The sequence below is a fragment of the Chelonia mydas genome, chromosome 3 (assembly GCF_015237465.2).
Source record: "Chelonia mydas isolate rCheMyd1 chromosome 3, rCheMyd1.pri.v2, whole genome shotgun sequence".
NCBI lineage: Eukaryota > Metazoa > Chordata > Testudines > Cheloniidae > Chelonia > Chelonia mydas.
Window position 1 is genome coordinate 78,759,065 of NC_057851.1, and position 13,624 is coordinate 78,772,688.

General features: G+C 41.0%; 1 protein-coding gene across 1 annotated transcript in view; it reads left to right on the top strand.

Moving 5' to 3' along the window:
- Window positions 1–1,840: 1,840 nt before the first annotated feature.
- The window catches only part of CRYBG1 (crystallin beta-gamma domain containing 1), a 133,754-nt gene continuing 121,970 nt past the window's right edge, over window positions 1,841–13,624 (top strand). The window contains exon 1 of the mRNA XM_007067012.4: window positions 1,841–2,322. Within this exon, the coding sequence (XP_007067074.3) occupies window positions 2,048–2,322 (275 nt within the window). The 5' untranslated portion in view covers window positions 1,841–2,047. The remainder of the gene's footprint in view (window positions 2,323–13,624) is intronic.

The following is a 13,624-nucleotide window of genomic DNA, read 5'->3' on the forward strand; positions in this document are numbered from 1 at the left end:
CCCCCACTCGCTCCCCATCTAGGGGACTCATTCCTCTAGGTCACACTGCAGTCACTCACAGAGAAGGTCCAGCGAGGTAAATCTAGCCATGTATCAATCAGAGGCCAGACTAACCTCCTTGTTCCAATAAGAACAATAACTTAGGTGCACCATTTCTTATTGGAACCCTCTGTGAAGTCCTGCCTGAAATACTCCTTGATGTAAAGCCACCCCCTTTGTTGATTTTACCTCCCTGTAAGCTGTGTCGTCAGTCGCCCCTCCCTGCGTCAGAGCAACGGCAAACAATCGTGCATCTGAGTTGAGAGTGCTGTCCAGAGCAGTCACAATGGAGCACTCTGGGATAGCTCCCAGAGGCCAATACCATCGAATTGTGTCCACAGTACCCCAAATTCGACCCGGCAAGGCCGATTTAAGTGCTAATCCACTTGTCAGGGGTGGAGTAAGGAAATCGATTTTAAGAGCCCTTTAAGTCGAAATAAAGGGCTTCATCGTGTGGACAGGTGCAGGTTTACATCGATTTAACGCTGCTAAATTCGACCTAAAGTCCTAGTGTAGACCTGGGCTAAATGTGAAAGATGAGAGATAGAAAACTGTTAGCCAAGGAATCCTGATCTACTGATCTCTAATCCAGCAGTTCTCAAACTGTGGGGCCTGACCCCATTTTAATGGGGTTACCTGGGCTGGCATTAAACTTGCTGGGGCCTGATCACCATCACCCCGGGCTGGGGCCCAAAGGCTCCAGCCCTGGGTGGCAGGGTTCAGGTTACAAGCCACCCACCCAGGGCTGAAGCCTTTGGGTTTTGGCTTCCTCTTCACCCCACCCACCTGGGGTAGTGGGGCTTGGGCTTTGGCCCCAACTCAGGGTAGCGGGGCTCGGGTGGTCTCAGACTTTGGTCCTCCCTCTTGGGGTCATGTAGTCATTTTTGTTCTCAGAAGAGGGTTGTGGTGCAATGAGGTTTGAGAATGGGATCTATTTGTTGCATGCTCTTTCTTTGAAATTAATTAAATATAACGATTCCAAAACTAAATTGGTTTAGATAAAATCTAGACTGACTTTGTTCATGAATATAAATGTCAAGACTGTCAATATGCGACCTGAACATAATTTTAATGTTAATAAATAACTAATATCTGTGCTTTCCCTAGTCAGCATGGTATCTAATGATATTAATAAAATTCTTTCTAAAAGAAAATGACCAAAATTTTCCAACTAAAATTAGGGCCTTAACTCCATATTTAGGCACCAGAATATAAGTAGTTTCATTTTCAAAATTGTTGAGAATTTGAAAATCAAGCCACTTAACATTTAGGTGCAGACAGTTATATTTAGGCCTGGTGACTTCAAAAATTTTGGCCAATGTTAAAAAATAGCTATGCTATTGGACAGTTATAGTTCCCATCAGGCATTGTCTAATGTATTAGATCATAAATGAATCTCAAAGGTGACACATGATGTGGAAGTCTTATTTGCTATCTTCAATACTTCCCTCCTACTGTAGAGCCAAATCTCTTTTTCTTGGGTGGAAGAAATGCACCTCGTGTCTGCAATGGAGGAGCGAGTTGACTGAGCAAGCATTGCATAAGCGAGTGACACAGGGCCCTGGGCAAACGGGCTCAGCAGAAAACAACATAGTAATGTATAATTTGCACCCTGGACATGGGTAATGCAAACCTCTCCCTTCCTGTGCAATAGACGATGGCCCTACTACTGTGCTGCTTTCTCGGTGGGGAGGGGTTGGCGGTGGTGGTTTGAGATGAGGGAAGAGGGAACAAACAATTAAAAAAAAAAACCAACTCAGGAAATCGTTGCCGCTCGCTCCGCGGGAAAGTTGGGAACCCCAGTGACTGGGAGAAGAGGGAGGGGTTTGCAGCATCAGCTGCTGCTAGGTGAAGGTAGGAGGTCCTGGGGCAGCCCACAGCTGGTCCTCAGGAGGTGCTGCGGCTCCCGCTGTCTACGTTAAGGCACCGGGCTCTGGCTACAGCCCCCTCATTCGCTGGCGAGTTCTCTGCTCGCCCACCCGCCGCTCCGGCTCCGGCAGCGCTCGGCATGGAGAAGGGGGGGCGCAAGCGGTTCGGGAAGCTCTTCCACTGCAGCGAGTCTGAGGACTCGGAGCCGGAGCCGGAGATGGGCGCGGAGGCGCCGTCCACGAGGCGGGACCGGAGCAGCAGCTGCAGCCCCCCGAAGCGAGAACCCAAGAAGTGCTCGGCGTTCAGCCACTGGCGCCCGAAGAAGAAGCAGCACCTGGGAGAAGGGGGCGGCATGTCCTCGTCTCCCCCTTCAGCCCTCTGCGCCACCCCGGATCCCGGGACCTCCACAACCAGGTAATAACCCCGCTCACCTCGCGTCCCGCTCTGCCTCCCTCACCTGCCGCCCATTCCCGGCGGCGGCTCCCCTCTCTCCGAAACCTGCCGGGCTCCTCCCTGGGCAGCCGCCCCCTTCCCCAGAGCGCAGCCGGTCCCCTGTCCGCCAGCGACCCCAAATCAGGTACGGTGCTCCCTCCAGCCCAGAGACTGGCACGGGGAGAGCCCCCCCTTACCTCCCTAGCCGTCCGGTCCCGCGGATGGAAGTGATTCGCCACATACAGGCTTCATATCCTTGAACCTTTGAGGGGATTAGAGATAAGCGAAAACAGGACCCATCGACCATTCTCAGCCAGGACCAGGTAGGAACCACTGCTAGTTTTGTCAAGCAAAACTCTACCGTTGTGAAAGTTGAGTCCAGTTTTGGTCCCCCTCGTGATACTGAACTGCCTGATTGGAGTATGTGTATGTGCACCTGAAACGCACATGTCTGAGATGTTCATGTGCTTACTTTGACCTGGGAATCGATGTACTTCCCACAGTAAATGGACTAGACACATTTCAGCCAAATCATTGAGGAATTACTTAAGTGGGTGTTGTAGTCTCAAAAGGCTGTTTACAGGTGAGGGTAGAGCATTTTGTTGCACAGTATTCACATTTACAAATACAGCTGGCTTTCCTTGGAGCTGATTCATGTTGTTGAAACCCAGAACGCAATTCATCAAGTCACATACAATTTTAACCTTTTTGTTTCTAGAAGAGAATGTTTAGCTGAAAGATAGTTGTTTACTTTCAATAATCCTTTGAATAGAAGCAAGGACTGATAGTGTCAACATGTTTTGTGTGTAAATCAATAAATGTATTAATGCGCAGATGTAGCAGTCACCCTATGCCTGAGGCAGAAAGAAACTTCCTGGGTAAAAAGGTGTTCATAAAATGCACATGATGTATTTTCAGGAGCTGCCCTAATCGTCGTTGACTTGGTCCATGTTCTTTCTCCACTCCTGGGCTCAGCACAGAAATGGGGAAGGAAGAAAAAGGGGCTTTAAAACTTTTTTCCATGGCATTTCCCCATATTTTCAGCCCCCAGTATAAGTTGGAGCAAACCTCAGGGCTCCAAAAGCTCTCAGAGGGCTGCCCTCCTAGTCAGAGTGCAGTATATTCCAACCATGCTCTCCCTTCATTTCCTGGCACACCTCTTTTATAATGGAGATCTTCCTTGGCATCACTTGCAGCCCCTTTATGCTGCTGGAGCTGTAGGGTAATTGAAAAACAGGCCCTTTATATATTTAATGAATTCATGGTTGGTTACAGCAAATTTGGGTGAGTGTTCCAGACAATACATTTCAGACCTGGAGCTCATATGAACAGCAAAGTCTAGGCAGTTGGGAATCAGTAGTGTTAGTGTTATGAGGATTCAAAAGTGTCCAAAGTAAAATATACATTTCTCAATTATCTATATTTAACATCTGAGAAATGTTCATATATGGGAGGAATGTCTTTGGGTGTATATAATATTTTTACAAAATTAAGGGTAGTCAAGTGTACCCATTAAAAATATTGACTACTGCTGTTTGCATTTGAATGTGTATATGGAACAACTTTAAATATTTTTCATATATTTTTGTACAAATAGTAAAAAGCCCCTTGTAGAATGATTGAAATAGAAAATGATGTGTTTTATAATACAGTTTGACAGCCAAATTCAACTTGAAGTTCATTGATGAGGACACTTACAACAACACATAATCTACTTCCTTCCTGCCCCCAAAAGGCAGAATCCCAAATACAGCTTTTTATAACCTTGGTAAGAAGAGTCAAAGACTCAGTGAAGTACTGAAGGTCCCTTGCTATCGGAGGTGTTCAGGTAATAGGTTCATGGGTACTAATACAAAGCCCAAAGAAAATAAATAGATGAGATTAAAAAGTAGAAACATTGTAACAGGTCCCAATTTCATACACCTGACAATGTCAGTGGGAGTTTTGCCTGCATAATGTGTATGATACTTGGTAATGACAAAGTATGAACAAACCCCACTAATTACTAGACCTTGAAAATGACAGGTTTATAAACATCACACAAAAGCACAGCTTTTTGTTTTCTGTTCCTAGGGCAAGTCATTTTTCTATTGACTGCATTGTGGGACAGATTAAGCCCCTAGTTATAGCAAAGCTACTAGGAAGGATATTTGAAAACATCTTTTAATAGAAATGTACATGTTTATGTCTGCATCACTTCCTGAATAAAACTGGCCTTCTTAGAAGAATCTAAATATTTGTCCTGTTAACCTGTAGTTTTGTATCATCACCAAAAAAAAAAAAAAATGTGTGTGTGGGGGGGTGGAAATGGAGCAAGGAAATTGTTGTAAATTTTAGGCTATGCCACTCAAAATTATGTTTTCTCAAAGGAGTATTGTATTGTACAATCTGTTTCAGTTGTAACATTGCTTTTCAATATATTTTGTGCAAGCACCTGAATCTTATTAAATTCATTGGCTAGCCATGAAAAGTGTATCCACAGTAGGCCAAAAGAAGACTTTATAACCTAAATTAATGTATATGTTAAATAGAGCTCATTTTTAAAATTTGAAGTGCTTAACAAACAGTCACATTTTGTTATGGGACAGATGCTCACTCAATTAATTACAAATGTGAAGGCTTGATGTTCAAAGGTACCTATTCAAAATGAGCATGTTTGCATTTAAATCTAGTTTTAAAAAATAAGTAGTTGAGTGGCAGTTGTGGGGCATGTTATACTTGTGCACAGTCAGGATATGGAAAAATAGTTTTGTTTTTTGATTATTTTTGGTTAGCTGTCATTTTTTCTTACTAAGAGATTGTCTATCCTGTGTAGCAGCTGCCAAACTGGACTAAAAGATTTTTAAAAATCTGGATTTCTTTAAAATTGAGGCTGCTACTGCAGAATATTGTGCCTCAGCATTGTCTTGGCCTCGTACTTCCTTTACTATTGGACTTTTAAGATTAACTTAGAAAAGCCTGATCAATTCTTCCCTGGACTATCTTCACAACAGTGACTCTTGTTATCTCTGGTAAGGAGACGACAGCTACAGAAGTGGATGTGTAACACAGCTGGGTCAGATAGTACCAGTTCAGAAGAAACTGGAATGGAAAAAATGCTAGAGAACAATAATTCTTATGTGTATGAAGAAGAACGGAAATGTTAGCAAACCAGGCTATACTAAGATATACTAGTTGGGATTACCGCAAGTGTGAAGGATACGTACCCAAGGAAGGATGATAGGGTTGCCAAGTCTTGAACATTGGATGGCAAAAATGGGCATATTTTTAGAGAGGTGATTATAGAATTCCATTTCTGAAACTGGTTGGTTCAGAGGATAACAGAAATATCTATACCGTGACAGACAGTTATATCTAGAAATAATGACAAAAATGAATTTTCCTTAATCTATATTAACTATAATTGGAAAACGCAACTAATCAATCTAGACTGATAATACAGGCTAGTATAATAATTGCTCTAATGATTCACTTTTCATGAGGCAGATGCTAATTCGAAAGTACATGCTCAATGTACATTACTTCTGTCATGCTTCAAGCTTCCGCAATTTAAAAGAAACTTTATTTGGAATAATTAACATTTATGTATTTTGTGTTTATCCTTGCTGAACGATGATATGGGGAGGCAGATAGAATTGTCTGCAAAAGTTTGCATTTGCATATCTGAAGGATATGATCATAAAAAAAGTTTTGCGTGGGTAGCTGCAAGGCATCCATCTTTTTAGCATCCAGGTGCTGGAATATAGAAATTTATAGTAGCATAACACTGAATTCCTAAGGTACCCTCCATTTCTCTCTTTGAGTTTGGCTGCCTGAACCCTCTTTTTCTCTTCTCTGATGTTCTTTAGTTTCTGTTACTGAAGAAGTGACAGCGCAAAAAGGTGAGTTTTGCAATCAAATCTGAAGATGGTTGGGCGTGGACTAAATCAGCTCTCACTGTGTAGGGAGTTCCACAGAGAGGGCCCCTTTACTGAGAACATCTGCTCTCCACCTCTCAAAAAATGCTACGTATTTCCCACTCTGTTTAGCAGTCCCTCTGGGTCTCAACTGAAGGAGTGGTTTCCAGGGAAGACTGATCCCAACACGCTGAAGACTTTAAAAATCAGGACCAGGACCTTAATATGGACTCAAAAGTAGACAGGGAGCCAATGGAAATCCTGTAGCCTTGGTGTTGTGATTGTTTGACAACAATAATAAATGGGCCTACAGACACTGTACTTTCTGAAGTTTTTTTGTCTGGTCCTGATTGTCAGCAGTAGATAAGAACATAAGAATGGCCCTATTGGGTCAAACCAAAGGTCCATCAATGGGATGTTAGATGGGGTGAGATCTGAGTTACTACAGAGAATTCTTTCCTGGGTATCTGGCTGGTGAATCTTGCCCATATGCTCAGGGTTCAGCTGATCACCATATTTAGGGTCGGGAAGGAATTTTCCTCCAGGGCAGATTGGAAGAGGCCCTGGAGGTTTTTCGCCTTCCTCTGTAGCATGGGGCACGGGTCACTTGCTGGAGGATTCTCTGCTCCTTGAAATCTTTAAACTATGATTTGAGGACTTCAATAGCTCAGAGATAGGTGAGAGGTTTATCGCAGGAGTGGGTGGGTGAGATTCTGTGGCCTGCATTGTGCAGGAGGTCAGACTAGATGATCATAATGGTCCCTTCTGACCTTAATATCTATGAATCTATAAGCCCAGTATCCTGTCTTCCAACAGTGGCCAGTGCCAGGTGCCCCAGACGGAATGAACAGAACAGGTAATCATCAAGTGATCCATCCCCTGTCACTCATTCCCAGCTTCTGGCAAACAGAGGCTAGGGACACCATGCTTGTCCATCCTGGCTAATAGCCATTGATGGACCTATCCTCCATGAATTTATCTAGTTCTTTTTTAAACTCTGTTATAGTCTTGGCCTTCACAACATCCTCTGGCAAGGAGTTCCATAGGTTGACTGTGTGTTGTGTGAAAAAATACTTCCTTTAGTTTGTTTTAAACCTGCTGCCTATAATAGCATTTGGTGCCCCCTAGTTCTTGTGTTATGAGAAGTAGTAAACAACACTTCCTTATCTACTTTCTCTACACCAGTCATGATTTTATAGACCTTAATCATATCTCCCCTTAGCCGTCTCTTTTCCAAGCTGAAAAATCCCAGTTTTATTAATCTCTCCTCATGCAGAAGCCATTCCATACCCCTAATAATTTTTGTTGTCCTTTTCTGAACCTTTTGCAGTTCCAATATATCTTTTTTTGAGATGGGGCGACCACATCTGAACACAGTATTCAAGATGTGGGCATACCAGGGATTTATATAGAGGCAACATGATATTTTCTGTCTTATTATCTATCCCTTTCTTAATTATTCCCAGCATTCTGTTCACTTTTTTGACTGCCGCTGCACATTGAGTGGATGTTTTCAGAGAACTATCCACAATGACTCCAAGATCTCTTTCTTGAATGGTAACAACTAATTTAGTCCCCATCATTTTATCTGTATAGTTGGGATTATGCTTTCCAATGTGCATTACTTTGCATTTATCAACATTAAATTTCATCTGAAGAGTTATAATAGTACAGTTATGAGCCATCAAATGCCCAGATTATAGCAGCAAGGGTCTTGACCAAATGGAATGGATGTAATCATCTGCCAAATTGGAGTTGTTGAGTTGTTACTACTGTTACATCCCTAGTTTCAAGGAACAATGATAACTTATAATAATAATCAGAGACTTAACAGTGTCATGACAATTTCAGGGCAGATATTGAGCAGCTCCTCTGATTGTTTGCCCTTCTGGTCAACTACTTCCATTTTTATCTAAATTAAGCTTGATCCAGCTGGTCTTCATCTAGGTGGTGAATTCTTGCAGGCAGAGTGGCATCTGTCCATAGCTATGAAGAGGTCATCCCACAGTGGCTTGACAGAGAGAAAAGCAGTTAATTAAGGTATATAGTGGCATGAAATTTAGTAAAGGAAAACTTAGGTCAAATATCAGGAAACTTTTAGATTATGGAATATACTTTACCCAAGACAGGAACAACAACTCAGCAATATATTATATGGAGATATAATAGTTCTTCTCCATATCTAATTTCTTTGACTTCTTTTTTTCTATTCTTTGCTTTAACTTCTGTATGAGGAGAACTGTGGGAACCATACTTCAAGGTCTGTATATTATATAGCATTTTGTTGATAGATTAATTGAGGCTTGTTACTAGCTGACTTTTACCCTTATCTTAAACAAGAATTTTTAATAATATGAGACTCTGGCAATTTTACTAAGAACAATTTTACTGAACTGTAATGCTCTTAACTGCATTAAGCTAACTATAGCAAAATATGACCCCAATTCTGCAAACACTTAACTGTGTGTGCAACTTTACATTGTGAGTCATCCAGTTGCAGTCAATGGAACTACTCACATGCACAAAGTTATGCATGTGCTTTGTTTGCAAGATCAGGCTTAAATGTCTAAAGGTGGTACTAGTTACATTCACTTTGCAAAATTATACTTGGGAATAAAAAATACATAATAAACTATCCTGAATCATGCCATAAATAAGCAAAGTGCTTTAGGAATAAAAATATACTACTAGTATTGCTCTATAAAGTAAAGAAAAACAAATTCTGATAAAATGTCAAGTTATACCTCAAGAATCAAATACTGTACTTAAGGTTTTTTTTCTCAAGTATAGTGTGACATTGTCACTTTGTGAATGAAGCATGAATGCTTTTTAAACGTATGTCTCCGTAGAAAGATACAAAGGAAAGTGGCAAGCTGGAACAAGTCCTCAGTGCTGTTCATAGAGTAATAATTGCACTGAATTCATAGAGGGTGAAATGTACCCTCTTATGAAAGACTTATGTAAGGATGTCTGTGCCCTGAAAGCCTGCAGTAACCTTTCACAGGTTGAGGGTGACATGGGCAGAGTTGCCTTGTATAGAGGCTTCTATGCCTCATTTGTACTAGGGTTAGGTTATGCAGTGGCTCCAACTAGACTAGTGTGAAGTAGAGCATGATACTTTTCACTTATATTATTTAATTAAAATTGGCATTTATGTTTGGTATTTATTTTTGAACTTTACCAAATAGTACTTCTAATAATTAATGATCTGCTGCCTTTAAAATCAATGGAAGTTTTGCCTTTTGTTTTAGTAAAGTGGGAACAGGATCTCACTCCTAAATTCTGTATCTTCAGAATTCTTTAGTTCAAATATATCAAATTATGGTATATACACTGTTTTTTCTAAAATACATGTAAATTATCACTTAAAACCGTGCTCTTGATGTCAGAAAATGAAACCTAGTGAATGGACTTTGCCATTCACATACATAGGAATCGTCCATATCTCTTTGAATATGACTTTTGTAGTTCTAAGTTTCACTGGAACTTATTTAGAGAGAACCTGTAGAATTAAGAGTGCCCGTTCAACCTTAATTTGGCCCCCTTGTGCATGTGCATTATGATACAGCCTTGAATTTCATGATCCCATACTATTTTTTTCCACTGGATCCATGCTTCATTCAGTGCAGAGGATGGGACTGTGCTCCAGGAATGAATCATGGTTGTGTATTGAAAGAAGCTGTTGTCTATTGGACCTCTGCTTCATTTGTTGGAGAAGCTGGAAGGTGTGTGATGAATGAGGCAAAGAACTGCAGGCAGAGAAATGATGGTCTTGTAATTGACTGCAATACTGGAGAATTGGACTCTACCCTGGTCTCTGCCACAGAGTTCCTGTATGATGCTGGACAAATCATATAAACCATAGTTTTTATTGGTGGCCCCTGTGTGTTCCTCATTTTCTTGGCACCCAAACTGAGGCACACATGGTCTGATTTGCCAAATACTAAGCACTCGCGAATATAACTCAGGTTAATGGGAGCTCAGTTCTCAGCATATAAAGTTCTATAAAATACTGAGTACTCTGTAAAATCTGGTCCTTGGATTCTCAGACTGGGCACCCAAAATTAGTGGACACTTAACAATTTTGGCTTTAAACTCTGTGCTTTGGTTCCCCATCTGTAAAATGGGGATAGTAATATCACCTCAACTCACCAGGGTGTGGTGAAGATTAATTAATTAATGTCTGTAAAGAACTAAGATACTGTGGTGAAAGCACCATAAAAAAAGCCCACAAAGAAATTAATAAGTCTGTATTAGAGCCACACATTGAATGCTAAAGTTAAAAATAAATATTGAATATCTACCCATTCCGTGAGCACTGTCCAGCCAGTGCCCTCCCTTCCCTTCTGCTCCTATCTGTCTCTTATCTTCCTCTCCCCTTCTCTGCTCCTATCTCCCTCCCCACTGCTCCCATTCTTGAGTTCTTACACCCCCTCTCCCTCTGCACTCCTTGGTGCAAGCAGGGAGGACAATGAAAACACCAGAGAGAACCTCCCTGATCTTAATCCCTGTGCCTAGTGCCACAGCAGCACCTGGCAGCCAGGAAGAGCAATTGTAAAGAAAGTCCTGCTCAGTCCCTATAACTCTGGCTAGAGCAAGCTCAGTGCTGATGGAATCTCCAGGGAAATTAGCTGCCAAACTCTAAGAAGTGCCTTTACTGAGCATGTGTGAGCTGTGATTTTTTTTCAGTGGCTCATCAGGTGTGTAGACAACTTTTTTTTTATGTGGAGGGCTGAAGTAAATAAAATAATAACATAATAGCTGTTGAATATCACTTCATTGAGTAGTTCTGTACCATGATTAAATTTGTCCACTTTTAATAAAGTGCGATAAACTTCTGTTCCAAACTCATTATTTCTTTTATTTATTAATGTAATCCCTAAGTTTTTGGGGGCCTAATGCTCTCCTGAAGCCCTCAGTTGTCTATACTCATGCTCATAATTTAAGTAAATTTGAACAAATATTCACAAGGATGATAAAATCCTTTCACCCCTACCATCACCCCATTCCAATTGCAAGTCCCTGTTTGCAAAGCCTGGGGGCTCTAGAAATTGTTAAAGAAAGAGCAGCAATAATTTTTTTAACATGGGCAAACCAGCATATTTTCCCCTAACATTCTTGAAAATGGTTATACCGTTACTCTGAAATATCAGCCTGATGCAGACATCTGGCATGGAAATTTTCAGACTAAATGGTTACATTTTGGCAAAATTATAAGAAACTTAAGAGGATAAGTTTAATAACGGAAAGAGTCTTGTAACCTTATATGGGCTGTGTTACCAGCTCTACCTAATGCGCCTGACTGTTCCAGAACTTTAGCTGTCATGAGGCTGGAGTATATATTACATGTTTTACATTTGAGATAAGTTGTCTTTTACAAGGAAAAAAACAAGCGGAAAACAGTTTGTCAGTAGGCATAACATCAGAGCCCAGGAACATTTTATGCTTATTCTGTTCTTACCGAGTAACAGTTAACATTCTCTTTTAATCCAAATGTTCTTCAGCCAAGATAGACTGCTACCTGAATAAGCAGGCTCCTTTTCTGTTTCATGTTTGAGAACTATGGCTCTGTACAAGAATATATTGAACGTTCTTACAGTTTTTCTTGCGATCTATTGTTTTGGCAAACGTGTGTGTGTGTGAACTTTCTGATTTTAAAATAATAATTTGTTGCTTCTTTTTTATGCACTGTTCCAAAGGGCCCATTTGGTAAGTAAGATGAAAATACTTTGCTCTGAATTGGTGACTTGGATTAGAGTCCAACTCCCTTCATCTGCACATATTACTTGATAAAGGAGAAAGCACACAAGTTATACTAATGTTACACAGAGGAAACTACATTAAAAGAACATTATTAATGTTGCTAAAGTCAAGCACGCAGAAGGTAAGAATTACCAGATTTAAGGTTGCCTGGGCAACCTTAATTTGGCCCCCTGGTGAATTGTAATTAAAGACTGTATCGTAGCATTTAATTACAATTCACACAACCAAGTGCCACCCTCACACACATAGCCTTTAGTCACTCCCACACTCACATTTCCTTCCTTCCTGCCAGACTCCAGAACCAGTCTCCCGCTACCCTTCTCAAAGGCTGGATTTAGGGGCAAGTGACCCAGGCAACTGCCTGGGCTCCTAGACTTGGAGAGCGCTGGGCTCAGAGTGCTGTTTTTGTTGTTAGCGACAAAAGGGAAAATAGAATGTTTGAAGTAAAATGTTTTAGGTATTCTGTATGTAGATTCATTTTTCACTAAGCTCCTAGAGTGTTCTGGACCTTTGTAGAATCTCGTGGAACCTTCCAGACTTTCTGAGAACTACGTTTTCTTGAACCTCCTAGAATGTTGTGAGTCATGCCCTCGTGGGTAAATAAGGGGCGGGGCATCACCAGTCAGTCAGTGAGATATAAGAATGAAGTGAAGTGAGAGCCCAGCTGTGATACTGTGAACCTTATTTTATTGTGTAATTATGAAAGTGGACTTATGTTTTAAGACTTGAAGATTGTAAGTAATGAATAATAGAGGACATATTGGAAAACATAATCCTAACTATACATATACAATGATGGGGTCTAAATTAGCTGTTACCACTCAAGAAAGAGATCTTGGAGTCATTGTGGATAGTTCTCTGAAATCATCCACTCAATGTGCAGCGGCTGTCAAAAAAGTGAACAGAATGTTGGGAATCATCAAGATGTGGTCTCCCCATCTCAAAAAAGATATATTGGAATTGGAAAAGGTTCAGAAAAGGGCAACAAAAATTATTAGGGGTATAGAACGGCTTTCGTATGAGGAGAGATTATTAAGACTGGGACTTTTCAACTTGGCAAAGAGGTGACTATGAGGGGGATATGACAGAGGTCTATAAAATCATGAGTGGTATAGAAAAAGTAAATAAGGAAGTGTTATTTACTCCTTTTCATAATACAAGAACAAGGGGCCAACAAATGAAATTAATAGGTGGCAGGTTTAAAACAAACACAAGAAAGTATTTTTTCATGCAAGCACTGTCAACCTCTGGAACTCCTTGCCAGAGGGTGTTGTGAAGCCAATACTATAATAGGGTTCAAAAGGGAGCTACATAGATTCATGGAAGATAGCTCCATCAATGGCTATTAGCCAGGATGGGCAGGAATAGTATCCCTAGCCTCTGTTTGCCAGAAGCTGGGACTGAGTGACAGGGCATGGATCACTTGATGGTAACCTGTCTGTTCATTCCCTTTGGGGCACCTGCCATTGGCCACTGTCAGAGGACAGAATACTGGGCCTGATGGACCTTTGGTCTGACCCAGTATGGCCGTTCTTATACATAATGAGATGCCAGAGATATCTATCAAACCCCTGTCTATACAACAATATAAAAAAAATACTGTTACTTCTTTTGCCATGCTTAAC